A 27,626-nucleotide genomic window follows, 5' to 3' on the forward strand; every position below is an offset into this window, starting at 1 on the left:
CTGGGATGTTACTGGGTAGGCACTTTGTTGGACCTAGAACTTTCCTTGCCACTAAAATGCAATTTTTACTCTCACAAGATGTTTTAGTTCTGTGAAAATCTGGGGAAGGGAGTAATAGGAGAGAGGGGTTTAAAAAACCGAAAATGCTAAGATTTTTCCAATATGCACTTTTATTTGCAGTCCACGTGTGACTGTTTGCATATAATCCCTGTTGCATGAGCACACACTAGGTTGCATACATGCATAAGTGCATCTTTGAAAAAAATTGGGCTTCATATAAAGTGGCAATAAACCCAAGTTAAAGTGACACTTGTTCTCCAGGGCATAAATCTCCTGTGCTATCCAATCCTTCCCAGTACTGTCTGATTTGAAAACGCAGGGTCTGCTTCTCAATTACGTCCAGACCTGGCTGAATTAGGCAGTGCAGATATATAAATAAATTCAGTGTAAAATGCTAACCAAGCCTCGTTCCAATCTCAGTCAATGCTTACAAGAGGAAGAATGGCTGGAATTTTGGGTGAACTGTTAAGTCTGAAGGTTGTTCATCCAGACTGGTTGATCTAACATGTGCTCTGAGGCTCCATATGGGTTGCAGTGACCCTGTGGAACATCTCCTACCTTCTCCTCTCTCTCTTCTCCACAAAAGCCAGAAGAAATTGTCTTCCACACTCCCTCTGCCCAGTTTCAATGGATCCACCGTCTCATTAAGCACAAACAAAGTCTTTAAAGGAAGTCATCTTGGGAGCTGGGAGTTGTTGTGTTCCTATAACACAAACTCTTCTGTCATGCTCAGTACAATCTTGACTCTCCATTTGTGGCACTGGCTGCCATCGGAAACAATTCTGACTCTATGCTGGTGTTTGGTAGATCCTGTCTTCTCAATAGTAACCTATTCAGACATCCTGCAAAAGTATCCATTCTCAGAACTTCTCTGTGTAGGGGTGAGGTATTCTAACTGGAGGATAACGACACCCACAGGTAATTTGGTTTTATCCGAAAGGACCTCTAGTGGCTAGTGTGAGTTAACTAACTAATTTTCTAGCAGTACAGATAGTCAGAAGCATTCAGACTGAGGCGTTTAATCTGTACCTTTATAGAACTTCTGTGTTGCTTATTTCACTTCTTAAAACATTCTATAGTAGGCAGCTTAATTATATCCCTAACTCTATGCTAAAATTCATCTTTACTCATAACACTAACCATAATCCTAACTGCTAACACTGACCTTAACTGTCTGTAACTGTCTGTACCTATAAGAGTAACAGACCCTAACCACAACCTTAATTGTAACCCCCACTAACCCTCAAATAATGTTTTATGTACTCAGGGAGATTAAGAACTGTGACAAACTGGAGGGGAGTTGCGGTGGAAGGGGGAGTTTGTAACAGTCTTTTGGGGTCCTATAAGGGGCCTTAAGCTTTCAGTTAACACACTCAGTTTCTAGCCCTTTTTTTTTGCGAAAAGCCTTGAAAATGTAGCTGATGCAAGGGAGACCTGCACTCCCATATCCCAGCTCAAGAGCCAATGGGAATCCATTTCCTAATTGTCTACCCACCCCATCTCTAGACTCACTCCCTGTTCAAGCAGTCACCGCACAGCCAGAGGCCACCAAATGACTTCCCTGCTACCACTGAGCTGCAGTTGGGGGCCACCAAGTGCGGCCTCATTGCGGTCCTGGGGAGGGTCCTTTCCCTTCTCTCCTTAACTCCCTCCAGACTCCTCGACTTTACACTTGGAACAGTCACACAATTCATTACCCAGCACTCTGGATTTGCTCAGCATTGTACTAGCTTGTACCTTCACATGCTGAGGTCTTGGGCAAGGGCCTATTGTTACAGGCGCGCTCTTTAAAACAGAGACGTTCCCCCACTGTAGAGCGCCAGGCGCTCTGACATCCCTACCGAAACACAATGGAATAATCAAATCGTAGCATATAAAACTGTCGCTGCTCATGATGGCAAATTATCCAGTCCATTCGAAGCCCAGTGATCCGTGCAGCACAGAGCAGGGCTTTGTAGGAGCTACAGGATAAGATTTCCCTGCGGTAGTTCGAATAGCGAGAAATGGAGAACATGTTGCAAACATGACCATGAGGAATAGGCACCTGATTGAATTTCTCACTGGCAGGGAGTCAGGGCTGCGAAGCTGGCAGAATGCACTCCCCATATTATTATTCTAATTTGTTTAAATTTCCATTGAGAGAAAGAACTCACTGTCTGTGGGATACTGTGGGAGAGGGGAGACAGAGGGAGGGCATTTCTTTTTCATGAATAAACCAGACTTGGAAATATTCCTGTCTTGCCTGCTCTTACTGTATGATGAAATAGCTTTGTGCTGGTCCTTCCCACAGCGGGTTAAGTGGGCCTCCAGGGATGCATGAGGCTTGTGCTGGCTTTCCATGCAGGTGTGAATTTCACCCATTCAGAATAACCATGCTCTGCAAATTCTAACCAGCATGAACCTGCTCTCTTGCTTCATTTGTCTCATTGGCAATGCTTATAGGCACAGAAACAACTTTTTTTACTACAACTTTTTAATGCTCAGTGACAATACCAGCCTATAATAAGTAAAAGCCCTGGAGGTGTTTTCAGACAGCCAGGGCTCATTATATTTGATTTCTCTGTTTCAGCGCTCTAAGATGTTCAGTTCCAGGTTTCTTCTGCAGAAAAATCAGACAAAAGGATGCCTGTCTCTTTGCTCAACAGCATGTGATGAACTAAATCAAGGCTATTTATTTTAAATTGTTTTTAGCATAATGCCGGCGCTGCTGAAAGGTACCAGATTTGCTGACTCTGGAAAAGTGACATCTTTTATTTCAAGCTAGAACAGGTACAATGAAAGCTGTGACAGTACAAGTGTCCCATATGCTGACCCCACCAATGTGCCTTCTGCCCTGGCCCCACCCCCTCCCCGCCACCACAACACCTGGGGATCACAGGGGAATTCCATCTCCATGGCCCATTCAGTCCTTGGCTTCACTATTGATTCTCTCATCAAGAGATCCAATTAGTCCCCAAGAATGCTAATTGTAATTTCATATTTTGCATGATGTGCCCACCTACCACTTTAGAAACTAGACTGAACGCCCCCCCCCCCCCCACACACACACACACACACACCCATTTAATGTACATTAGCTCATCAAAGGGGAACCGCTCTGCATGGCTACAGTGGAAGGTGTAATTTCCAGCTTGCGGAAACATAACCCATGCTAGCTCTGATCAAGCTAGCACACTAAAAATAGAAGTGCGGCCGTAGCAGCTCACGTGGTGAGAGGGGCTGGACATCTGAGTACAAGCCCGTCTGAGACACAAGGCACATACCCGGTGGCTAACCCCTCCCATCATTCCCTCTGCCACAGCCACACTCACACTCTATATCGAGTGCACTAACTGGATCAGAGCTAGTGCATTTCAGACATTTGGCTTGAGTTTTCTCCCAGGGCTAATGTCCTTCCCAAGAGCTCAGGACTGAGTTTGCTTTTATGTCTTTGTGGTGCCTAGCAAAGTGGGACTCCAACCCTCTGTTCATATAAATAAATAACTAATAGCCGGCACTGATCTTAAAATTTAGCAGGGATGGGTATGTAACTTTGTCAGCCGGCAAGAAACGGTAATGTTCCCCCATGATACAAATGAATATCTTACTCACTGTCTCTTGCTGGCTAACTTTCTACTCAACCCCTGCATTGCTGTTTGTAAAATAAATAAATTATAAAAACCAGAATAAGATTGCCATTGCTCAATCTGCACAGTACCCACGGCATTTTGTCAAAGTGCTTTTTGCCATCGATGCTACAAGCTACTTAAAAAAAATGCATGTCAAGTAATTATTCATAAAAATGACTTTTTGTACTGCCCGGAGCCAGACATCATAAATAATACAAGAGGGAAGACACAGATTTCTCATACATATTTTAGTCCTACCCTGCAGCACCCACTGTTGTTCCAGGCCTAGACAGCCACATGGCTCTGCTGATTCTCCTCATTGTTGTCTAGCAGCCCCTCTGCTATTTCAGTCCAGGGCCCTCCCTGTCACAGCTCTATCAATGCACATCAATCCTGACCTGGAGCCCACACACACATCTCTGCTGTTGTATCTCAGTCCTGACTGGTAGCAGCCCCTGCTAATTCAATGTTTAGCCTCTCTTGAGTAGAGATTTCCAAAGGGTTTGATATTTTTTCGTGTAGATAACCGGTCACCGAGTACCAGGTTGAGACTTACAAACACATTTTCTCTTTTGGCGTAAGTAGGATTTGAACCCACTTCTTCAGAAGTGAAGGGCTAATGACCTGATTTTATAAGATGCCATGTATATTTTCCCTTGTCCTGTGCCATGCTCTCAAGTATGATAGTTAATGAGCTTTCCTAATGAGCCAATAGGTATGTACTCTATCCTTTGTAATGTTCTCTGACTGCAGCCACACCAACACCAACTCGCTAGCTCTCAGAGGACAAACAGCCAGCATTTGGATAGATGACTCCAAGAAAAACCTAAATGATTCAGTAGGTGGGGCTCTTCCTTCTGAGTTGATGTTGGATCAGTCTGCTGCCGTGCAGAGTTAGTGGGTGCTGTGTCATCTTTTGAATGAAACATAAAACTGAGGACCTGCCCATTTGTGATCATTTGAAATCCCATGGCATTATACACAAGACTAGGGGCATTAACCTTGCTCTCCTGGCCAAATTCCACTTTGGGTGACTCCATTCTGCCTTCCTACATTCCTTCTGCCATTTCACCAGGATACAGGATAGTCCTCCACTTCCTGTCTTAAATTGTTCTGAAGTGGTGAGCTCCCCTGATGAAAGGGATCCCTACAGGATGTATATGTCATGTAGTCTTTACAGTGATGTTGCTAAAGAGTGGTATTTAAAGTGGTATATACAGTAAAGGCAGGATTATCGGTTGTGTTGTGACCTTTGATCTTTTCACCCTGAAGGGGCCAGACTTCTGCTAGAACAGCCTCAGTTGTACAATGTACATCCAAGCAGCTGGACAAGGACTCCATGTCGGCTTGGGAGAGGGAGGATATTGGTAATGGGAAGAAACGTCTATTCTGGTGTTCCAGGCAGTGGCTGAGGTGTAGCGTTGGGTGGAGAGGGCATCTGACTCCATGGTCGTTGCTGGAATAGATATAAAACAAAAGTGAAGCTCCGTGGCAAAATTGTCTTTCTGCCCAGAAGTGAAGATCACGAGAGAGTGTGAAAGCAGAATAGTAACACTACTACACAGAACAGACACTCTCGTTTGGAGGGGCTGAGTCATTGGAGCAAGATCCCTTGTCCCTCCCTTTATTAAACAAGGTGTTGCCCTGAAAACTTTCTTGTTGCTGGTCAGATGTGAAAACACCCTGTCGGGGTGTGTTTAGGACAGGTAATGTAGGTTAATGGACTTGTTGCCTCTTTGTAGGGTCTCATTCCCTGATGATCATCCAGCAGCAATTAACCCCTGTCTCTGTGTGTTCTTTATTTCAGGTAAACTATGACCACTTTACTATTAGTGTTTGTGTGTTTGCGAGTCATCACTGCAGCCATCTCTGTGGAAGTTTCAGGTATGTACAGTCGCCGCGACCACTGTTCAATGCAGGGGACCATACATGTAACAGGCCAACATGCCCCTCACACAGAGCAGCAGACACTTGCAAGTTACCAGGGCTACCTATGAGCTCACTAAGTTTGCCCACTGTTGCCGAGAGCCTGCTGTCTGGGCTGGTGCAACACCATGACATGCTGCTGCTGCTGTGCTTGGTAGGGCGGGAGATAGTCCCAGCTTATAAACTAGTGCCAAGCCCCCAAACTACCTTCTGTGTAATAGTGTAATATTCCACCAGAACAGCTACTGAGGCTCAGGGGCTGCTTTAGGAACATCCGTTACTTCAAATTCCATTGACTAGAATATACAAAACAATAGATGTCCTAATATTGTGGGTGCAGATTGACAAGCCAGAGTGAGGCTGCTTTGAAAATGTTGGTAGTTATGATTGAAGGGTGTCACTGATTCATCCTCACTTTGTCTCCCTCCATGTTGGGACTGGCAGACCATGGTAACACACTGAGTGTGAGCATACCTGAACAGTCTCCCCTGCGCGTCATCCTGGGAAACTCTCTGACCATCCCCTGCTACTTCATCGACTCATTGGATCATGTCACCACAGCCCTCTATGCCCCTCCTCTGACCCCAAGAATCAGATGGAGCAGACTCTCCAACGGGAAGGAAATTGTCTTACTGGTGGCCACAGAGGGGCAAGTTCGAATCAACACTGAGTACAAGGAGGTGGTCTCTCTCCCCAACTACCCTGCCATCCCCACCGACGCCACCTTGGAAATCAAAGCGCTGAGGTCCAACGACACTGGGATCTATCGTTGTGAGGTGATGCATGGTATTGAGGACAGCCAGGATACGATAGAGGTCATAGTGAAAGGTGAGGTCATTACTTCAATGTTTCTTCTCGGTGATAGTGTTGATGCTTACGTTGATTTGACTGGGGAGAAAGAAGCAGGAAGAAATCTGACAAGGTGCAGTGTGAGTAGGAGTGGGGGCATTTTACCCTTTCCATGAGCATCCTGCATCATTCGCTGTCATAGACAGGATGTCAGACTTGATGGATCATTGGGCTGATCTCATACGTGAGCAGAAGCCAAACAAGACGGACCATTGATTTATTCTAATATGGGCAGGAGCTGGAATGCCAGATTAAACAGAACAACAGTGTAACCCTGTGTGGCAGAAGGTGGCATCAATCTGTTCTGATAGGCGGGAGATGGGACACAGGATGAGATGAACTGGGGGGGGTCTAATGATGTGCAGCAGGAAACAGGATATTAGACCTCTGAGGACCACTGGGCTCACCTAATATGTTAGGAGACAGGGTACTTGTACAGATGGAGCATTGGTCTGTTCTGGTAGAGCCGTTCTAATGTTCTTTCAAGAAATGTAGAAGTGGTTTAGTTAGCTAATATATAGACAATATAACACACAATTAACGTTCCCCCAGTTAACATTGTTTCTCTCATCCGTGAAATGGTGAGTGAGACGAAAAGGGGTTGAGAGAGAGGAAGAGAGTGTGCAAGACCCTTCCTATGCCAGGCCCGAGAGTGCATGCAGCCACTCCTTTTAAAGGTCACTCTACATGAGAAAGTATGTCTTCACTGCATGTGCAGTACAGCTCTTCAAAGCACATTTGCTATAGTATAAAATGTATATATCATCAGGGCAGGGGCCGTGCCTCTCTGTGTGTTTGGACAGTTCCCAGTGTATTGGAACTTCAATCCTGAATGGGGCCACTGGGCATTACCATATTTCAAGTCTATAATAAAATAGTACAACAATGTCCTGATAACACACAACTGGCCAATTTCCAGAGAGTGTTTTTAAAACACTGCAGTGCCATGCCAGACACTTTCAATGTCTTGAAAGTTTTGGATCCTTCTGACAGTGATGTATTTGTTGCATTCTGGGGCGGTTTCCTCTGAAGCAGTCAAACACTGGCTTTAGATGTAACATTGGTGTGCTCTAGCATCACAGGAGAAAAGACCTGGACTGGACAGTCTGTGCCAGTAGATTTTCTGTTCGCTGAAGGCAGTCCATCTAATTCCCCTTAGCTTGAAGTTTGGCGGCCTTGGGATGGTGGAATATAGCCTGGGGAAAAACTTCTCTAATTTGCTAACCCCTTTGAAAGGGAAACAGGTGAGGGGATGGTTATTCACTGACTGATGTGTGCGTATGTGTGTGTGCCGGTGGATGTGTTTTCCAGGAATCGTGTTCCATTACAGAGCCATCTCCACCAGGTACACTTTGGACTTTGAGAAGGCAAAGCAGGCATGTATCCAGAACAGTGCTGTCATAGCTACCCCTGAACAGCTGCAGGCTGCCTATGACGATGGGTTTGATCAGTGTGATGCTGGCTGGCTGGCTGATCAGACTGTCAGGTAATCAGCTGAAAGAGGGGAAGGAAGGTGGCCAAGAGGGAAGAAAAGAGGGCTATGCAAGCAGGAAAGGGCTGTTAATGGGATACAGAGCCTTTCACATCTAGGTAACAGGTTTAAATCCCATCCCAGTTCAATGATGACTAGCTGTTACTATCTGATAATCATTTGGTGTGGAATGAGCTGGTGGATTTCAGTTCAGTTCAGTGGATTGGTGTCAACATCACAAAACCAGCCCCCTTGTTTGGCAGTCACAGCTGAGAGGCTAAGGACTGAATGGCCCAGAAACCTGAGAGTGGTGGTTTAATCCCAGTCCCCAGGCCCTCTGCTTTTGTCCATGTGAACTGCATAAATGCTATGCCAAGCATAAATGCTATGCCAAGCTCAAGCTCAGGTATTTTGCACCTGTCTAGTATTCATCTAGCAGGGCTCCAGGGAGGCCTGAAAATCAGCAACTCCCCTTGCACCAGTATCTTTGGGAGGACACCAGGAGGATCCTTTCCCCTCACCTGCAGTGTCAGGAATGGAAAGGAATAAGACCATTTTCCCCTCTTCTTCTGTCCAGGAAAAGTTCTGGGGTTTTAGCCTCCCTCCACTTCCCCTCTCCCTCCAGAATGTCAGATCCAAGTTATGATTCTCCACCATTTGTTCAGCTCATCCTGATGCCTCCTACACCACAAAGCCATGCGGCAGTCATCTTTCCAGAGAAGCTTCTGTCTGCTCACTAGACATTTCCTGTGCATGCTCTCTCTCTCTTGCTCTCAGGTACCCAATGCACCATCCCCGAGAGGGTTGCTATGGTGACAAGGACGAGTTTCCTGGAGTGAGGACTTATGGCATTCGGGAGACAGATGAAACATATGATGTTTATTGTTACGCAGAGGAAATGCAAGGTGATCTTCGGTTTCTTCTATATAATTCACAAGGGACTGAGCCAGCAGTATCATGAGCATCCTCACGGCAGACAAGGATAAAACAAGAGGCAAAGCAGCTAGTAGTCAAAGACATTAATGATGCAAAGCCATGTGAGATTCCATCTAGTCCTATCCCCTGCCAAGGCTGGATTATCCCCTAAAGTCTATTTTTCAGGGCTTTGTCCACTCTGGTTTTAAGTGACTAAAGCAATGGGGCTCCCGTTATTTACTTCAGGGAATGATTCCACATCCTGGTATCTCTCATTAGGAAATGATTTTCACAGGTCAAAGATGACCACCCTTGCCTACCACTGAAGTCAATGGGAGCAGTGAGTGTACAGTACCTCTGAAAACCAGGCCCCAAAATGTTCCCTATCTTAATGTCATCGCATGACTCCAAGTGGAACATATGCCCCCTTGTTCCACCCTAGCAAATTCCTCTCCCTCCTTGAGGTTTGCACCTTCCTAATATTTGTAGACAGTTATCATGTGTGTCCCCCCATCCTTAGTTGTAACTTATCCAAGCTGTACTCATCCAGTGCTTTTAACCTTCCCTCCATCCTGCCAACTCCTAGAAAAGGAAAGAGAGAGGTAGACAGAAGAAGAATTAAACACTACTGCCAGTCCTTGGTTAATGGCCAGTTAATGGTTGTGTGATTGCAGGTGAAGTCTTCTATGCCACCTCCTCAGAAAAGTTCACTTTCCAGGAAGCCGCTGAGATGTGCTTCAGTCTCGGAGCCCGTTTGGCCACCACAGGAGAGCTGTACTTGGCATGGAAGGGTGGCATGGATGTGTGCAGCGCAGGCTGGTTGGCAGACCGGAGCGTTAGGTATCCCATCTCCAAGGCACGTCCCAACTGTGGCGGGAACCTGGTGGGGGTGCGGACAGTGTACCTCCATGTCAATCAGACTGGATATCCTCACCCCCATTCTCGCTATGATGCGATCTGCTACACAGGTGAGTTGCACTGTTTTAGCTGAATTAAGTACAGCGCCTCCAACAGTACTAGTAAGCAGCAATTCCAGGAGCTTCCCAGTCAGAGCTGATTTATCGTATAACCATGGAAATTAAAGAGAAAAACCCTTGTTAAGTCCCATCTTGTTCAGTGTCTGATTGTTTGTCATGGCCTATTTTTAGTGAGTCAAGTGACAGGACTTCCATAATTTCCCTTGGGAGACCTTCCACAGTCTAGTCTAGTAAAATTAATTCAATTAAGAACAATATTAATAATAATATTAATAGTTAGTTAATTCAATTAATAACAATAATACTTATAACCATAAGATCACACTAAATTCACTTCCACTTTTGGTACTTTCCTCAAATATCTGTAGATAGCTATGAGATCCCCTCTGTGTCATGGCAGTACACAATTAACCCAGATATTATGGCGGTAGCTCCAATATATGAATCAGATACAGAACTTTTAAACTTTCCCCATTGATCATTTATGTTGCTCGTCTCTGAAGCCTTTGACTCTGTTGCTAGCCCCACCTCTGAATTAACACAGAAAAGCTTCTTACTGTTTCAAGAAAAGTAACAAGGACTCCCACACTACCCCTCCATTCCTTCCAAGCAGAGAAAGAAGCGTGTTTGTTTGCAATATAACTGTGTATTCTCAATGGGAGGTGACTGTAATATGCCTCTTTCCACTCCAGGTTCTCAGACACCGTCCAAGTTTGATGGCTCTCCAGGAATCAGGCAGCAGTAGGGTGACCATATTTCCTAAAAGGCTCGCCCGACCTTCCTCAATCCCCCACATGGGGCTCACCTGAGCCGTCCCCACTGCCCCCAGTATGGAGCTGGCCCAAGCAATTCGCCCAAGCTCCCTGCTTCTCCCCCGCATGGAGTTAGCCCAAGCCGCTCACCGGAGCCTCCCTCTCGTGAGGCAGGCCAGAGTAGCCTGGCGTCCCTGCTCTCCCACGCCCTCCCATGCAGGGCGGGTGTTTCCTCTTGCTCCCTCCCCTGAATGTTCCTCCATGCCCCACTTTTATGGCAAAACTGGACCAATGCCCAGTCCGGACGTCCAGCACAGGGCTTAAAAAGAGGACTGTGCTCCCCAAAGCGGGCCATATGGTCACCCTAGGCAGCAGAGACCAAGTGCTTACATGTTAAGGAATTTAATACTATTGATAAGAGAGCAGGAAAAAGACAATGGGTCCGATCCTGGGCAGCAGTGCTTTTCCTAGTGCCTGTCCTAGGGGCACATGTGTAACAGGCTCCATAAAGTTCACTTTTGCATTTCCTTGATCATGATGTAGCCGCTGTACTCCCATATTAAATTAGAGGCTGCAAACATCCATAAGGGGGCAGAGTTGCAGCTAAGGATTGGCCCAGCTCACGGGCATCTCAGGCATACCCTCTATCTGCCAGCCGCACCCTTTCCTGCTATGCCAATTGCCAGCAGCAGGCAGGGAGCGTTGTGTGTGTCTACACCAGGTATAGGCCAGTGAAGCTCACTTTAGGACCAGATTATGCCAGCCATGTGGCACAAAGTGACCTCACCGCACCAGCAAACCTGGCCCGACATGTCAGGGCCGTGCAGTCTCTCTCAGGTGTTACATATTAAACCACTTAATACACTAGGTAAGTGTTTGAGCTTTGATGCCTGGTTCTTGGAAGGTGCAATGAACTAGCAATGTAAAGGAAATGGAATTTGAAATAAATAGAGAGAGAAGGCAAAGCAGCATCAGTTTGGAGACCTGATCATATCTGTTCTGCAGTGTTCACTCCTGTTTTCCCAGTTCCCCCCATGCGCTGCTTCCCAGTTCTGTCCTGCCTCAAAGTATGACAGGAGCTTCGCTGGTTCCCCGCATCTCTGTGCCTCTCTCCCAGGCTCGGATCTGCGGTGTAGCATTATAAGAGCACCCCCTTTCTTCTCCCCCTTCTGAGCCTTGTATTTTAAATTCCCTGCTGCTGGCACGTGAGTTCACAAAAAACCAGACTTAGAGTTCCCTTCATACTCCCTCTGCCCCAGGTTATACTCCTGACTCTAATCCTCTAGCGTGCCTCACACTGTTTTTCTTCCTATATGTTCTGTAGCTTTCATATGAATTAGGGAGTCAGAGACTCACCTTTTAATTCAATTAAAATCCACTGTAGAGTGTTTTAGACGGATGGGGGGCGGAGGGAGGGGGAATGGTCAATATTTTATTTTTAAAAAGGGAGAGGTCTTCCCTCCAAACAGGAGCACCCAGTATCCAGCATGTCAGTGTCCCACAGGCCCAACTAGTCAATTTGCAAGATGGAATAGCTCCCAGAGTATCCACATGCTATCACCCATCATGGCACCTCCTCACATGGTCTATATCTCCCATCACGCACATGCCTTGTGCAATAGCATCTCCCCTCATAACACCTATACACCCACCCTAATATCTACCCTTGCTCAGATCACATCACCTGCCCCGTCTCCCATCACACCCACCCTATCACCTACACAGGTTCCCATCACAGCCCCCTGTACCCATCCAATCGCCCTCTCTATCTCCCATCAGAACACCCTCATACCCAGGCCCTTTCTGGCGTGTCCAAACATAGGTTGGTTTCCAAAACCTGAGCCTGGTTAGCCTACCTGTGTCTCTGGGAAGTGCTAGTAAAGGAAACATTTGCCTCTTGTTATAGGCGAGGACTTTTTAGTCTCTGAGAACTTCACCGTCCAGACAGTCACTCAGACGGATGTGGAGCTCTCTTTCCCACACAATGTCACAGAGGAGGAAGCCCGGGGCAGTATCGCAACTTTAGAGCCAATCGACTTCACACCCACTGCCTCAGAGCTGGATGAAGGCTTCACAGTGACACCAGATCTCTTTGCCACTGGCATGACTGCCGCGACAGCTTTCCCGGAGGCAGAGAATGCGACTGAAGAGGGGGTCACAGCTGTGTGGGTGACTCCTGAAGAGATCACCACCTCGGTCCTGGACAGTCTTTTCACCAGTGAGGCACTGGAGGTGACCTCAGAGGAGGAGGACTTGAGGGTGACTGCCACACCAGAACTAGAGTCTGCCTCAGTGGAAGAGGAGATTGTGCAGGTGACAGCCGCTCCTGGCATTGGTCTCATTCCTGAGAAGCCCATTTCGCCCACTGGTAAGTCACACAGACAACAAGAAACCTCAAGATCCATTTCCTCCAGGGCCAGCCACACAGCTGCTTCCGCTGACAAAATCTGAACACTATCCATTTAGCAATGGATCTGGCTCTACCTGGGGAAAATGTGTCTGGTTTGGGTACTCCCAGCCTTTCCTCTGCCCCTAGCAACTCCTGACAGGAATAGCTATCTGTCTGCTGCCAGCAGCTCTCCTTCTGCGCATGGCACAGGAATGGGCAGGGGAGCCTTGAGGGCACCTCACGTTGCTGCAGAATGGCCCCTCTGTCTGATGATGAGAGCTGCATTGTCAGACACCAAGTCCAAAGTTCTATGTGCACAGCCCCCACATGGGGGGGAAGGGTGCAGTTTACCGGGGTCCAGCCCAGGCTGCAACCCCCATGGGTATGTGTGTGGGAGCGGGCCTGGGTTAAAGTTAGCACTGGGCCTGAAAAAATTATGCTTGGGCCCTGTCTGTGTGCATCCCCTTGCAGCTGGGTCATTGCATCGCAATCAGTGGGGGGAGGAATGTGAGACACCCTCCGCCCCCCAAGATAATCCCTCATTTTATAGCCTCTTTAATAACAGCAGAGACCAGTAAACAAGGGACTTCAATCAATGTGATTCCAGAAAATAGTGCTCCTACCAAGTTGGTTTTGAAGGCCTTTCCTGACTATATAATCCAGGCTGCCTGGGGGTCTTGGTGTCCGTGTATCACTGCTCTCTCGCTTTTCCCAACAGGTGTCGTGTTTCATTACCGACCAGCCAGCAGCAGGTATTCCCTCACCTTCCTCGATGCCCAGCAGGCCTGCCTGGATAACAATGCTGTCATTGCCACACCGGAACAGCTGCAGGCTGCCTATGAGACTGGCTTTGATCAGTGTGACGCTGGCTGGCTGCGGGACCAGACGGTCAGGTAAGGTTAGGTCAGGTCAGGTCAAAATTACGGGGAAAGAAACGTTCAGCCATGAAACCGAGTCACCTGGGTTACAGCCAACGTGCCACACAGCCCAGCATGGAAGCGGGACCCGGTGACAACACAGTGAAGCAGTAGCACCTGGCATGGATAAAACACAGGTCGGTCTGTCGCGTAATGTGCTCCTGAATTGTGAACGTGTTCCCTACCTGTGCCACATTTCCCCATGTTGTGCGTCCATGATATGTTTCCAAATCATACAGAGGAATAGCCCAGCCCAGGACCTAGCTTTACCGTTATTATTATTAAGGTCTTTGGGCACCTCTAGGATCATTATTCAATGGAAAGCTTACGTCCCTTCCACATGAACAGCCACCGAGATTCTTCAGTGACAGTGTATGCAGGACCCTCACTGGGATGGCCCCTTTCTTTGTGTCTTGGCAGATACCCGATTGTGTCCCCACGGAATAAATGCGTCGGAGACAAGGACAGCTCCCCAGGCGTGCGGACGTATGGCATGCGCCCAGCTTCTGAGATGTACGACGTGTACTGCTACATTGACAGACTGAAGGGTACGTTCTCCACATGCCTGTGATGAGCATTGGGGGTGGGGGTGTGAAATGTGCAGCAGAGGGGCAGAGATGCCCATAGTTTCTCTGTGTCAGTGACTCACACTTGCTATTTTCCTCCAGGTGAGGTGTTCTTTGCAACCCAACCAGATCAGTTCAGCCTCCCAGAAGCTCAGGAATACTGTGAGAGCCAGAATGCCACCCTGGCCTCTGTTGGACAACTCCATGCCGCCTGGAAGCTGGGCCTGGATAGATGCCTTGCTGGCTGGCTTGCTGATGGCAGCATCCGATATCCCATTGTGATCCCACGTCTTGCCTGTGGGGGAGACAAGCCTGGTGTGAGAACCATCTACTTGCACCCCAACCAGACGGGATTCCCTGACCCACTGTCCAGGCACCACGCATTCTGTTTCAGAGGTACTGACACACTCTTCAGAGCCATCTGACATAGCACACAGTGCTCATAGCACAGGGAACATTGCATTCTGTAGAGGAAGGATTTCACGTGGGAGATGATTACACACAAGTTCCACTGTATGTTAATTGGTGTTTATCAAAAGGAGCTGTTCCTCCCAAAGACACTGTATAGGGACACCCTATTGCTCATTCTTTTGCATTCGTTTTACTCTCACAGAATCTGAAAATTTGAAATGGAAATGACCTATGCCCCTACTTTCTCCAGTGTAATTTAGACTGTTTATCTCTGTTTATAATTAAATACATTAAATAAATAATTCTGTGTTGCTTGTCACCATGGTTTCAGGATAGATTGTGGAGCCGCACCAGGCTTAGGAGAGAGCCAGTGCATTCTTAGAAATTCTCTTCAATATCTTTCTGGTCCAGCCCTGCCATCTCTGGAGGAGGTTGAAGAGGCCACCCCATTCTTTGCTGAGGATCTGATTGTAACCCAGGTGATTCCTGGCGTGGAGGAAGTACCCTCTGGGGAGGAGACGACTGTGGAAACGGAGTTTGCCACTGAACCTGAAAATCAGACCGAGTGGGGAACAGAAGTCTTTCCAACTGACATTTCATTGCTATCAGGTGGGTCAGGCTGGTTCCCTGTGCCCAGAGGCAAACTAGGCTGGCGGAGGAAACATTTAGGGCCAGGGCAATCCAGAAATAAAAATAGTGTCCTTACTAAGGAGAATCCCTGTCTGAATCCAGCTGGGAAGTAGCATGATGAAGGAGGAAGCTTTGAACAGCAGCTCTCCCTTCAGGAGCTGGTTCTCCAGCTCACTATTCTAGATTCACCTCACATGCACCTTTTAGCTGAGCTGTGCTCCGGGGCATGAAGCGCAAGGCATTCCTGCCCCTGGATCAAACTGAGTGAAACCTGGTATTCCTCATGGACGCAACATTATTCACAGGCAATCCAGGGCAAACAGGGCTTCATGTGAATGAAGAAAGGGTATCCTGTGACAAGGAAATGTTGGCTCTGGTGGCTTTTACTGAGACCAAATAAAACCAGGGACTCCCCGCTGATCCCGCTCTGCTTGTGACAAGCTTTTTGATAAGGGGGCCTGGAGAGGTGAGATGACCCAAAGTTTGAGGCATCTTTGGGTTTTGTAACCTGTTAGCAAAACCCAGGTAGTTCATTACGGCCCAGATTTTCAAACCGGCCTGCAAAAAGAGTTGCCATAAACGCAGGTGCCAGGTTTGTTCGTGCATTTTTTCAAACACAGTTCTGGGAGCCTGAGCTCAGACATTTTTCTGTTTTTCTGCCTCATCCTCAGAGTCTGTCACTTTATTTTATGAGATGTCAAAAATAGTCAAAGCCAGCAAATTGGACTCATGACCCAACCCTCCTCTAACAAACCAGGGCCTGCAGCCCAGCATTCACAAGCTACCCTACAATAACAAATCAATGTGCATGTATTAGTCTGCAGAAGAGAAGAATGAGGGGGATTTGATAGCAGCCTTTAACTACCTGAAAGGGGGTTCCAGGGAGGATGGAGCTAGGCTGTTCTCGGTGGTGGCAGATGACAGAACAAGGAGCAATGGTCTCAAGTTGCAGTGGGGGAGGTCTAGGTTGGACATTAGGAAAAGGTTTTTCACTAGAAGGGTGGTGAAGCACTGGAATGGGTTATCTAGGGAAGTGGTGGAATCTCCCTCTTTAGAGGTTTTTAAGCTGCGGCTTGACAAAACTCTCGCTGGGATTAGTTAGCTGAGGTTAGTCCTGCTTTGAGCAGGGGGTTGGACTAGATGACCTCCTAAGGTCCCTTCCAACTCTATGATTCTATGATTCTATGTAAAGAGGGAAAATCAGTCAAGAAACAGATTTCAACCTCTACCTTTCAAAGACGGGGGCAGCTTACCTGGAAGCAACACTGAGATAAAAACATTAGCAGGATGAGTTTGGATTTTTTTTCTTCTATGTACTATCAGCAGAAACAGCAGCAGTTTCCATCCACTAATGGTTGCTGGAACACTGGCTTTGTTCTGATGACCATCCTTTGGGAATTTGTGTTGCAATTGTACCATCACAGGAGGTGATAAATTGAACCACTCTTCCAGAGTTATTTGAGATAATCCTCATTAACAGAGTTTAGGGGAGGGAAGGCAATCTGGAAAGTGCATAGGCCTTTCTGCCTCATCCTCAGAGTCTGTCACTTTATTTTATGAGATGTCAGTTTTTGTGCACAATCAAACAGAAAATTTTCAATAGCTCCTTGAAACTGATTTGTTAAATCCTTCCTCCTCTCTCTCTCTCTCTCTCCTCCTACTTCCCCCACTTCTTTTCCAGTGAGTCCATCAGCTTTCCCTCCTGTTAGTGCAATACCAGATGAACCAAGTGAAGAGGCTTCTATCAGTGGAGTGCCTTCAGGGGAGATATCTGCATCTGGAGTACCTGAAACCAGTGGTGAGCCATCAGCATCTGGGTGGATATCTAGAGCCCCATTAAGTGGAGAATCAGCTTCTGGAATATTTGAACCTAGCGGAGAGCCCTCAGGGATCGAAGAAAGCGGAATGCCGTCCGTAGACCTGGATATCAGTGGACTTCCTTCTGGACTTCCATCAGGAGATGCAAGTGGGCTGCCTTCTGGCATTATTGAAGTCAGTGGGTTACCTTCTGGCGAGGAAGACCTATTAGTGTCTGCTTCTGGAATCCCAGACCTTAGTGGGATAACATCAGGACTGCTAGAAATCAGTGGGACTCCAGAAATCAGTGGGCTGCCTTCTGGAGAGTATGATGAAAGTGGACTCCCATCTGGTTTTCCAACTGTCTCTCTTGTGGATACCACTTTGGTGGAAGTTGTAACAACAGTAGCAGAAAGGCAACTGGAAGGAAAAGGAACAATTGGGGTCAGTGGTGAAGGAGACATATCGGGGTTACCATCTGCTGAATGGGACATTAGTGGACAAATCAGTGGGTTGCCCTCAGGAGTTGATATGAGTGGAGCACCATCTGGGATACCTGATATCAGTGGAGCACCATCTGGGATACCTGATATCAGCGGGTTACCCTCAGGAGTTGATATCAGTGGAGTACCATCTGGGATACCTGATATCAGCGGGTTACCCTCAGGAGTTGATATCAGTGGAGCACCATCTGGGATACCTGACATCAGCGGCCTTGTAGACCTAAGTGGCCAAGTTTCTGGCATTGATACAAGTGGTGAACCCTCAGGCATTACCTTTTTAAATACCAGTTTGGTTGAAGTGACAACCCCATCAGTTACAGAAGCAGAAGCAAAAAAGTTTTTGGAAATCAGTGGATTGCCCTCTGGGGACGAAGATCTATCAGGCACAGTGTCTGGAATTTTAGATGTTAGTGGTCAGCCTTCTGGGCAAATAGACTTTAGTGGGGGAGTTTCTGGAGTTCCTGAAATGAGTGGACTTCCAAGTGGTGTAATTGACGTCAGTGGAGAAACCTCTGGTGTTGAGGTTGTTAGTGGCCTGCCATCTGGAGTTTATGATTACAGTGGACTCCCATCTGGCTTGCCCACTATCTCTCTTGTGGATGCAACTTTAGTGGAAGTTGTAACACAGACATCTGCTGCACAAGAAGTAGGAGGAGGGCCATCTGGGATATTAGAAATCAGTGGACTTCCTTCAGGGGAAAGAGAAACATCTGGAGAAGTGTCTGGAGTTATAGATATTAGTGGGTTACCATCAGGGACAGTAGACATCAGTGGAGAGACATCAGGCATTCCATATTTGAGTGGAGAAATTTCTGGAGTCACAGACTTAAGTGGAGAATCCACAGCCATGACTGGAGTCAGTGGGGAGGGCTCAGGATTTCCAGATATCACCTTGGTCACTTCTGATTTGGTGGAAGTTGTGACAAAACCGACAGTTTCACAGGAGCTAGGTGGAGAAACAGCTGTGACACTCCCCCATATTTCTGAGTCAAGTGGGGATGGCTCTGCATCTGGGGAAATTGGTAAAGAGACCTCTACATTTCCTGAAATTACTGTAGAAACATCTACAGCTCCTGAAACCCATGGTGAAACATCTGCATTGCCTGAAATTAGCATAGAAATTTCTACATTTCACGAAACCAGTGGTGAAACATCTGCAATATCTGAAATTAGCATAGAGACGTCTACAGTTCACAAAAGCAGTGACAAAATATCTGCATTGCCTGAAATTAGCATAGAAACTTCTACAGTTTACAAAACCAGTGGTGAAACATCTGTATTGCCTGAAGTTAACATAGAAACATCTGGCATAGCTGTGGTCAGTGGTGAAGTTCCTGGAGCAACTGAAGAGAGGAGGGAAGAGTCTTCAGGAACACCCACACACCCACTCCCAGATGTTTCAGGAGAAACCTCTGCACCAAACATTGTAATTAGTACCAGTATTCCAGACATTGAAATAACACAAGAGCCCCTGGGTCCTGAAGAGGCCCAGCTTGAAATTCAGTCCTCTACTCCCATTGTATCAGAACAAGAGACCGAAATAGCTGTTGTTCTAGAAATTCCAGAGATATCACCCACCATCACTGCTATCTTGCCTCAAGTTTCACCAGAAGCCACCAATGTGCCAGAACCCACTGCAGAAGGTATTGTTAAAAATGTGTCTTGCTTTTCCAACCCACCTCCACATGCATGCCCTTTCTTCTTTTGTATACAACAAAGAGAACATAATAGAAAAGGGTGTTTAAGAAAAATCTTATCTTAATGAAAAGCTGTAGGGATGTGGGGTTTGCCACACCAGATCAGAGCACTGAGCCTTCAAGTCTAGTACCCTGCCTTTCACAGTGGCTGACAAATAATGGAACACTCCTAATGGACCTGTAGGGTGACCAGATGTCCGCTTTTATAGGGACAGTCCCGATATTTGGGGCTTTTTCTTATATCAGTGTCTATTACCCCCTACCCCCACCCCGTCCCGATTTTTCACACTTGCTAGCTGGTCACCCTGTACACCTGGCCAATTGTGCAATTCTGAACATGGAGGGAATTTGAGGGAGGCCGCTCCTTTCTCACACCTGCAGCAATCAGGTAAGATGCCCTGAAACACAAAATAGCCAGTTGCTTCTATCTTAACAAGCACAACCATCAGTGCCATACAATTATCCAGCCCTCATCCATCCCCATTATTTGACTCTGACCTTCTGCAGCTGTGTAGCCAAAGTAAAATAGCCTTAAACCAGAGACAACTGCAGATTAACATGGCAAGTAGAGAGTGAAGCAGCAGTCAGCCATGGATGGCAGTCAGCCATAGTCACACTGCATAACAGCAAAAGGCATCAGTATAATTTGGCTGACATCCTCTCTCTTGGGAGTTACAGTTACACCCAAGACATGTGATGAGAAGCCCTGTGGAGCTGGAACCTGCCAGGAAAGAGACGGAAACATCACCTGCTTGTGCCCACCTGGGTACATGGGTGACCACTGTGATATAGGTAAGTTCTGTCCTCTGCTTTGTTGAGGATGTGGAGCAGGGAGAGAATAATTGTTTACCTGAAGTGAGAGCTGCTGTGGACATGTCCATGAGCACAGCATATCTGGGGGGGACCATGCGGTGTTCACTTTCCTTTCACCATCATTGTTAAATGTTGCTCCGGTCTAGAGAAAACAGGGGGGCAGCTCTGTTCTTCTCCTGAAGCCCTAGATAAGGCAGCTGCTCCTTCTACTCTGGATCAATAGGAGAATTTCATCCTGGCAATTGCAAGACAGTGGTGAATATTCCATGCTACAGTGCTTCTCTGTCTATTTCCTTATCCCCTGCCCTGCCCTACATATATGTACTCTATATCCAGAGCATTAGGATCTATCTGTACTTATGGATGTGTGCCTTGTGTTTCGTGATGTTTGTTACGGCGCAGGAGGTCAAAAACAAGCCAGCAAGAAAATCAGAACTTTCTGCTCTCAGAGCTGCACCTGCTGGATGCAGCATGTGCACCTGCCAGATCACTGTCCTAGCCCTTTGCATTGCCCATTGGCAACGTATTGGCAGAGAACACCTCACCTCCTTTACCTTAGCCTGCGTGCCCTTCTGCCACCAGAATCCAACTGTTGTGTCACTGTCTATGGCAAGTAGGAGTTGCCATATCCAAAAGGCACCTTTGGCCATACTTTCATCCCCATCCACGGTGCAAGTCACTTTGCATCAGTTTGTTGGGCCCAGTTGTGCATTGGGAATAAAAAAAAATCTATTTCTTTGCAGCTTTAAAGGAAGAGAAATGAACTGAGGTTCTGTTTGATGCACTGGGTCTTGTGATTCTGGAACTGGCTACAGAGGCTAGATCAAATTAACTGTTTTTTACTGGCTCTCTTGGTGTATGTCTCTCTCATTACACTCTTTCAATCGGTAGACTGGTAGGCTCATTCACCAGTGGACGTATAAATTGCTACAATATTTAAGATTGTGAAAACACCATGTATCTTTCATGGTAGATAACCAGCTCAATATTATTCATACAGTGCGTGTGTAAGCTGCCTAAGCTGATGTATTGGTATGTCACAGTGAAAAAGCCTTCCCGTAGCAATTAGCCAGGAATTTTCTTCCATAACAATTGCTTACCTGGCTATTGCTACCTCCCAGGGTGAGGAGAACTAAGTCAAGGATAACGTGGAATTCCTTGGCATTTCCCATTCCTGGCTCAGTTTCACTTTGCTACCAAAACAGAAAGTAGCCTGTACCAGCCCAAGTTAAGCTTGCAATATGCACTCTGTATAAAATGTGGGTCTTTTTTAAAGAAACTTTAGGTCTGCAGTTGTGTGTATATTTTATATGCGTAACTATGCCTCTACAGTTCTGAAATTTTGCCCTCATCTATATTTGCTTATATATGGTGCAATACATGAATGAAACCAGACTTGCTCAGTCATTTCCGACTGAAAAACAAAACAAAAACCCATCGTGATAGCCCCCCAGAACTCTTGTCTCACTTTAACTAAATTAAACCACTCGTGCCGGCTGCTTTGGGGTTAGGCAGGGGCTTTTTGGAAGTAGTGCTTTAGAAGTAGTACTGGTTGGAGCAGATAGCTGGGTTCTAACTCCATGTCTGCCACTGAATCACTGAGAGGTCTTGGGCAAATCACTTTACGTCTTTATGCTTCACTTTTCTCATTTATAAAATAGAGCCATTAATAAGCACCTACCTCTGAGGTAGATGGTGAGACTTAATTCATTTCTGTTCATAATGCATTTGGTATCCTCAGCTGGATGGTGCTCTCATAATACAACGTATTATTATGTCTATGAGGTCTCAAATGGCCATCAAGCTTGTTACATTTCTGATATGTCAGTGCTCTCTTGCTCTCTCCCCACATCCTTCTCTTTTTGTCTTACTAATAAAACTTTTACTTTGTCTGGTACTTGCTTTGATGGTGTATCCCGTGCGTGTGATCGTCACTTCAAAGCCTGCCCACGTCTTTGGTGGCCAATCAAACTGCACTTTTGCCTCGTTTGCAAGGTTACCAACACAACTCCAGACATAGTTCACATATGAAGGGACAAGCCCTGAAATCACAGCCTTGTCGCTTCTTCATACGCAAAGATGGAGAACAGGTGACAGGATCCAGCCTCTGTCTTCATTAAACTTCAGTGTTGTGGAGGCTACATGACTCATTGGAGTCTCCATCTCATTTGAGTTGTAGCCTCTTCCCTTTGTTCATGAACCAGTGAAATCAAAGGGTTCCGATATCCCACTTGCACTCGTTCTTTATTCTGTCACTGAGGGGACCATTCAAAACTGACCTGACTACCCCAGGGAGATAGTAGGATGCCCATGCTGCAGAGAGCTGTGTGGGTGACTCAGTAAAAGACCCTTTCCTTTCTGAGTCAGTACTTACCCCAGTGCCCTAGCATGGTGCTAGGCTATGCTGTGTTGGCATCACAGGCACATCACTGAACCATTGCGCTTACATGATACCAGGTGTGGGGTATGGTGCTGTGCTAATGGAATAGTTGTCCTGGTAATTAAATATGCCACAGCCCTTTGTGCAAGAGTAATGGGTACTATCATTGGCCTACTATCATTGCCACGTTCCACTGCAGAGGTGGTGGTGTGGCAACAAAGGGGGAAGTGATTATATGACTGTACATTAGAACTCAGCAAATAAGTTGTCAGAAACAATTTGTCCAATAGTTTTGCTTCTTTTTCTATCTGTAAATTACCCACAAAAAATGGCAAAATTCTCATGTTCACCTGTTGGTCAAAATTCTTGACAAATATCTTCAGTGAACAGTTTCTGCTCCGCATCTCATTTGCAAACGGCTCACTGCAAATGTTCAAAATCTGGAATGTGCTTTGTAGTGGTAAGTTACAGAAATCACAATGTATTGTTTCTGTTTGTTAATTGGACAATTTATGTAAGTAACCAACAATAGCATGAAGTTCAAATGAATATATATGCCAGGTTAGTCATGTGGTTTCGGATCTGTGTTCAGTGACTATTCCAGCATTCAAGCTGCAAGCGCGTGCCTTTTATGCTAATAAAGCTCGTTTGCGAACATGTTCATGGAGAGTGAAATTCACCCATGGGCAAAGTGCCTGCACAAGTCCTAATTCAGAACAGAACTTAAAGGGCGCCTAGTCCTTGTACCAGCCCTCCACAAAAGGGACAATTTCGTCTAGAAATAAGACCTAAATGTGTAAACAAAGTGATTTTTTTTAATGGAACAAATATTCACAAAAATCGTTTGGCAGTGTTAGCCCAATTCTACTGTAACAATGGTATTCAAAGTGCTTTGGGATCCTTCAAGATGAGAGATGCTAGAGAAATGACTGGGGGGGATCTGCATATTGAGAACAATAATAGTATTTAATAATGGACCTATATTGCCTTCTTCTTTTGGTTCTACTGGTGTGTCTTGTCTTCCTAATCTAGAAAATGAGCTCTTTGGCACAGGCACTATCTTGATATCTGTGTCTTGTGCTGTGTTGAACATTTGTTGGCACCTGTAGAATAATCAAAAAAGATAATAAAGCAGGACAGAATCTAGTTCATCTTGCAAAAAGGAGCCCAAAGCAAAGACTCATCTATCTTGGTAAGGTTTTCAAGTGGATTCAATTCTCACCATTTTTTAAAAATGAAAAGTTCTCTGCTCTGCCACACCATATGATTCCCCCCAGAAAGACATCAACACCAGAAGCCAAAGCGGGAGATGTGTCAGCCAGTGAACTGGCGATTAACTCTTGGGATGCTGGCATTTTCCAGCCTTTTAGCCAAGGAATGCTAAGGTCCACATAACGGGCCTCTTCATCCAGACTTTTGCCAACAGTGTGCAGAAGCCTATTACAACTGGCAAAGTTTGAGAGCACACAAATATTAGCAAAAATACCATACCGGCATTTCAGTGAAAAAGCTGTGGTTTGCATCTTTTGAACTAGCTGATGGATTTAAAGACTTCAGGCAGGTCAAGGGGAAAACTGACATTTGCTGAAATGTCAGCAATTTACCAAAAGGTTTGCATCTCTCTGGAGGGTGTCAAATCCACAGGATCTGCTGCCCATACAGCCAATATAGCTCAAATCTATTAGGTGATTTTGAAGGCGTCTTGATGGGTGCCATTCTTCTTGATGGCCTGAAAGCCTGAAGGATATTTTTTGTTGGTTAAAAGAAAGCAACAGGAGAAAAACCTTTTAAAAAATCATGCAGGTGAGTCATACAATTCTATTTAATGTAGTTCTAGGAGTCTGGCTATGCAGAAGGGTAAGGTAGCTCTAACAAGTTCCAGCTGAGATATAGGCACTGGCAGGTATCTTTACTGGCCAATCCAGTTATTTGGTGTCTCTTGACTGTTTTATGACATTAAGTCAAAGGCTTATTTGCTTAATGGAAAATCAGCTCTGAAGATATAACCTAAAAGAATGGCCTGTTGTACGGAGCCAAGGATTCCTGAGTTCTCAATGTTTGTAATCAAGTTATCACTTGTAAACATAACACTGAGAGGGAGTACCACGAGATTAATATGTTTTCCTGATAAGTGTCTGTGTTTTGTAGTTTAATAGAATATTTTCTATGTTGTGGCAGGTTATTTTCTCCTCCCCTATACCCTGAGGTTTAAATTTCATTATTTTATACATATTTTTTTTTATGGCTTACGTCAGAGAAATTAGAGTTTTTCCATCTGCTGTCAAGTCACTGTTCGGCTGTGCTATTGCCAACAGCCACTACTTATTTCTCACATCTAAGAGAATTGTTTTCTCCAGCTGTTTCTTTTCTGCTTTGATCAGGATCTGATAACAGAGGCAGTGGAAATGGAGTTAACTTTTAGGTGCCGCTTTACCTGCTTTGGGATATTCTTCTCTGCTTAACCCACTAGAGCAATGTTTATAATATTCCCAGGAATTCCTGGAAAGCAGAAGCTATGATTTCTGACTAGATTTTCTTGGCTCTCTAAAAGTTTATTGTTTAGTCGGTCTTTTGAGTCTCTATATAATGGTTCGTACACATTAGGAAACCCCATAAAAACAGGTCAGTGCGGGGATTGTTGCGCACTTTGAAAATGCCTTGCTTTTCAGGATGCAGCATAGAGCCAGGAGTTTGGATGCCAGCTTGTATTTCCAAACAGGTTACTCTCGATCCCAAGAAAGCAGTAGGAATTTATCAGTGTTAGAGTAATGTTTCACATCCTTCCTGCTTACATACTGTTTGTTCCTCCTTAGTGAACGTTTTAAACGTAAAACTAAACTTGTTTAATCAGTGATATAGGCTGTCTTTTTAATAAAACACATATATTGTATTTTTTTTAAAAGTTCGTACCACTGTAACTACCAAAAACATCTTAGATCATTAAAAGGGAAACAGCATCAGTGGTGAAAAATACATTAGAGCTTCAGAACTGTTTGTTCACAGTTGAAATTATAGTACAGTGGTCAATTTCACTTTTGTTTATAAATCGTGTTTCTTCCCAGCACAATGCTATTGTGGTTAAGTTATCTAATACTACTTGAATAGAGACCAATACAACTGAGTAAATGCAGTACATCTTTGGGAACATTAGAGCTGAGGAAGGAAATAACAAGCTGGTGAAGCTATTTTGTGTTTGCCTAAACGAAGCATACAGTGTAATCCTGCTACCTCCTTGCTTTCATCAATCAACAGTTTACTGTTATTAAATAGGAAACCCTGTTTTCATTTTTTTTTTTTTAACATGAAAATATTTTTTCTAAAAGTGAGGCCTAAAAGGCTAGTCCCTTTAAGAATCCATCAGCTAGAAAACCCATGTTGTGACAAGGCATTTGAATGGTCTTTTTGAAATGTTCTGCTGATACCAAGGTAAGTATAAATCCTCTTCTAAAAACTCCTTATTTTCATGATGCCCTCCAGAAATGAGTTAATGTTTTAAATGTGCTCCGTGTTCTCAGCTCCCCAATGCATTCTGTCTTCTGTGTCTTTCTCTTAGACTGGACGCTCTTCAAAGCAGGGGCTGTCTCATTCTGCCTTGCAATACACAACGTACACTGGTAGCACTGAAATAATAGTAATCTCTTCTTCCTGTCCTCGTAGAGAAACTATTTGAGGGGGACTAGCAAAGGAGTTGCGAGAAGACAAACATGCATTTTTAGGAAAATTTACATAAAATAACAAATATCTAATAGCAGTAGCTTTGTAAATTCCTTCAGTGTTAAGATACATGACAGCTGACGACTGCTGAAGGGTGCCTGCACCCTTACCTCAACTATGAGAGTCTCTGTTGTGCAGGGTTGAATGGTGAGCAAGACTATGGATGTGTAATATATGCTTGTGACAGCTAAAGGGATAATGAAAAATGCCAAGCATTAAGTGACTGGGTGGTTTAAAATTTCTTTACATGAGGGGACTTCAGTAAAAACCCCAGGCCCAGAGCTCACGTCAATATCATAGATCCATTCTCCAGTGTATCTAGGGACTATATCACGTGTGATGCAAGCAGGTGAGATTATGTATTGTTCTGAAACATCTCTAAGACCCAAGAATTACAGGGTGAATGGAGAATCAGCTACACCAACTCCAGATGTCCTGATGTGTGGGATCCTGAATGTCCCAACTGTTGAGACTAGGTATTTTCTAAATACAGAGGAAGGCACAGTGCCTGTCCCAAAAAGCTAACATGCCAAATGGGTAGTTTGATATTTATTATCCTCATGTGTTTTAAATGTCATCTTTCAAAATATTTCTAGCATGCATTTCGAAAGGTAATGCATTATTTTCACCAGCACTGTTAAAATGTGTGTGTGTGTGTGTGTGTGTGTGTGTGTCTCTCTCTCTCTCTCTCTCTCTCTCTCTCTCTCTCTCTCTCTCTCTCTCTCTCTCTCTCTCTCTCTCTCTCTCTCTCTCTCTCTCTCTCTCTATATATATATATATATATATATATATATATATGTATATATATCAAGTATCCATATAGTAATATATAATATGTACAGCGCATATTATATACCAGCACAAAAGCAAGTTCTGTTCTAATATTATTTCCTGATTTGAGATTTGATACAGTGCACTAGCCCACGTGGTATCTGCTGCCCTTCTTCCTCCAGGACTTGGGTAGGTGACCACTGCAGATCAACTGCGTCTGAAAGAGATCTTGGGTGCATAAAATGTTAGTCCTTGTCACTGAAGACAAATGAAGAGCCCATTATTCCCTGCTAAACATTCTGCTTTAGCGCCTGTACATGCTTTATTTCCATTTCTACAGCGTGCTTTGCACTTAATAGAAGCTAATGGACAAAGGAGAACCCTTCCTAACTTGTTCAGGTGGTTGGTATCAACTTCTGCTGCTACTGTTGCTGAGCAACCTGGTGTGTACTGGGATTTTAATCACCTCTTGACACATTT

At 45.3% G+C, this 27,626-nt stretch overlaps 1 protein-coding gene across 1 annotated transcript in view; it reads left to right on the forward strand.

The window, feature by feature from the left end:
* The first annotated feature begins 5,479 nt into the window (after positions 1-5,479).
* ACAN (aggrecan) overlaps positions 5,480-27,626 on the forward strand; it is a 35,383-nt gene continuing 13,236 nt past the window's right edge. The window contains exons 1-12 of the mRNA XM_067556106.1: positions 5,480-5,552; positions 6,039-6,422; positions 7,755-7,929; positions 8,692-8,819; positions 9,504-9,797; positions 12,465-12,926; positions 13,666-13,840; positions 14,285-14,412; positions 14,533-14,826; positions 15,253-15,450; positions 17,153-19,414; positions 20,147-20,260. Coding sequence (XP_067412207.1) covers positions 5,483-5,552; positions 6,039-6,422; positions 7,755-7,929; positions 8,692-8,819; positions 9,504-9,797; positions 12,465-12,926; positions 13,666-13,840; positions 14,285-14,412; positions 14,533-14,826; positions 15,253-15,450; positions 17,153-19,414; positions 20,147-20,260 — 4,684 coding nt within the window. The 5' untranslated portion in view covers positions 5,480-5,482. The remainder of the gene's footprint in view (positions 5,553-6,038; positions 6,423-7,754; positions 7,930-8,691; positions 8,820-9,503; positions 9,798-12,464; positions 12,927-13,665; positions 13,841-14,284; positions 14,413-14,532; positions 14,827-15,252; positions 15,451-17,152; positions 19,415-20,146; positions 20,261-27,626) is intronic.

This window comes from Emydura macquarii, unplaced genomic scaffold (assembly GCF_026122565.2).
Source record: "Emydura macquarii macquarii isolate MOO-44397 ecotype Brisbane River unplaced genomic scaffold, CSIRO-AGI_Emac_v2 contig_1644, whole genome shotgun sequence".
Classification (NCBI taxonomy): Eukaryota; Metazoa; Chordata; order Testudines; family Chelidae; genus Emydura; species Emydura macquarii.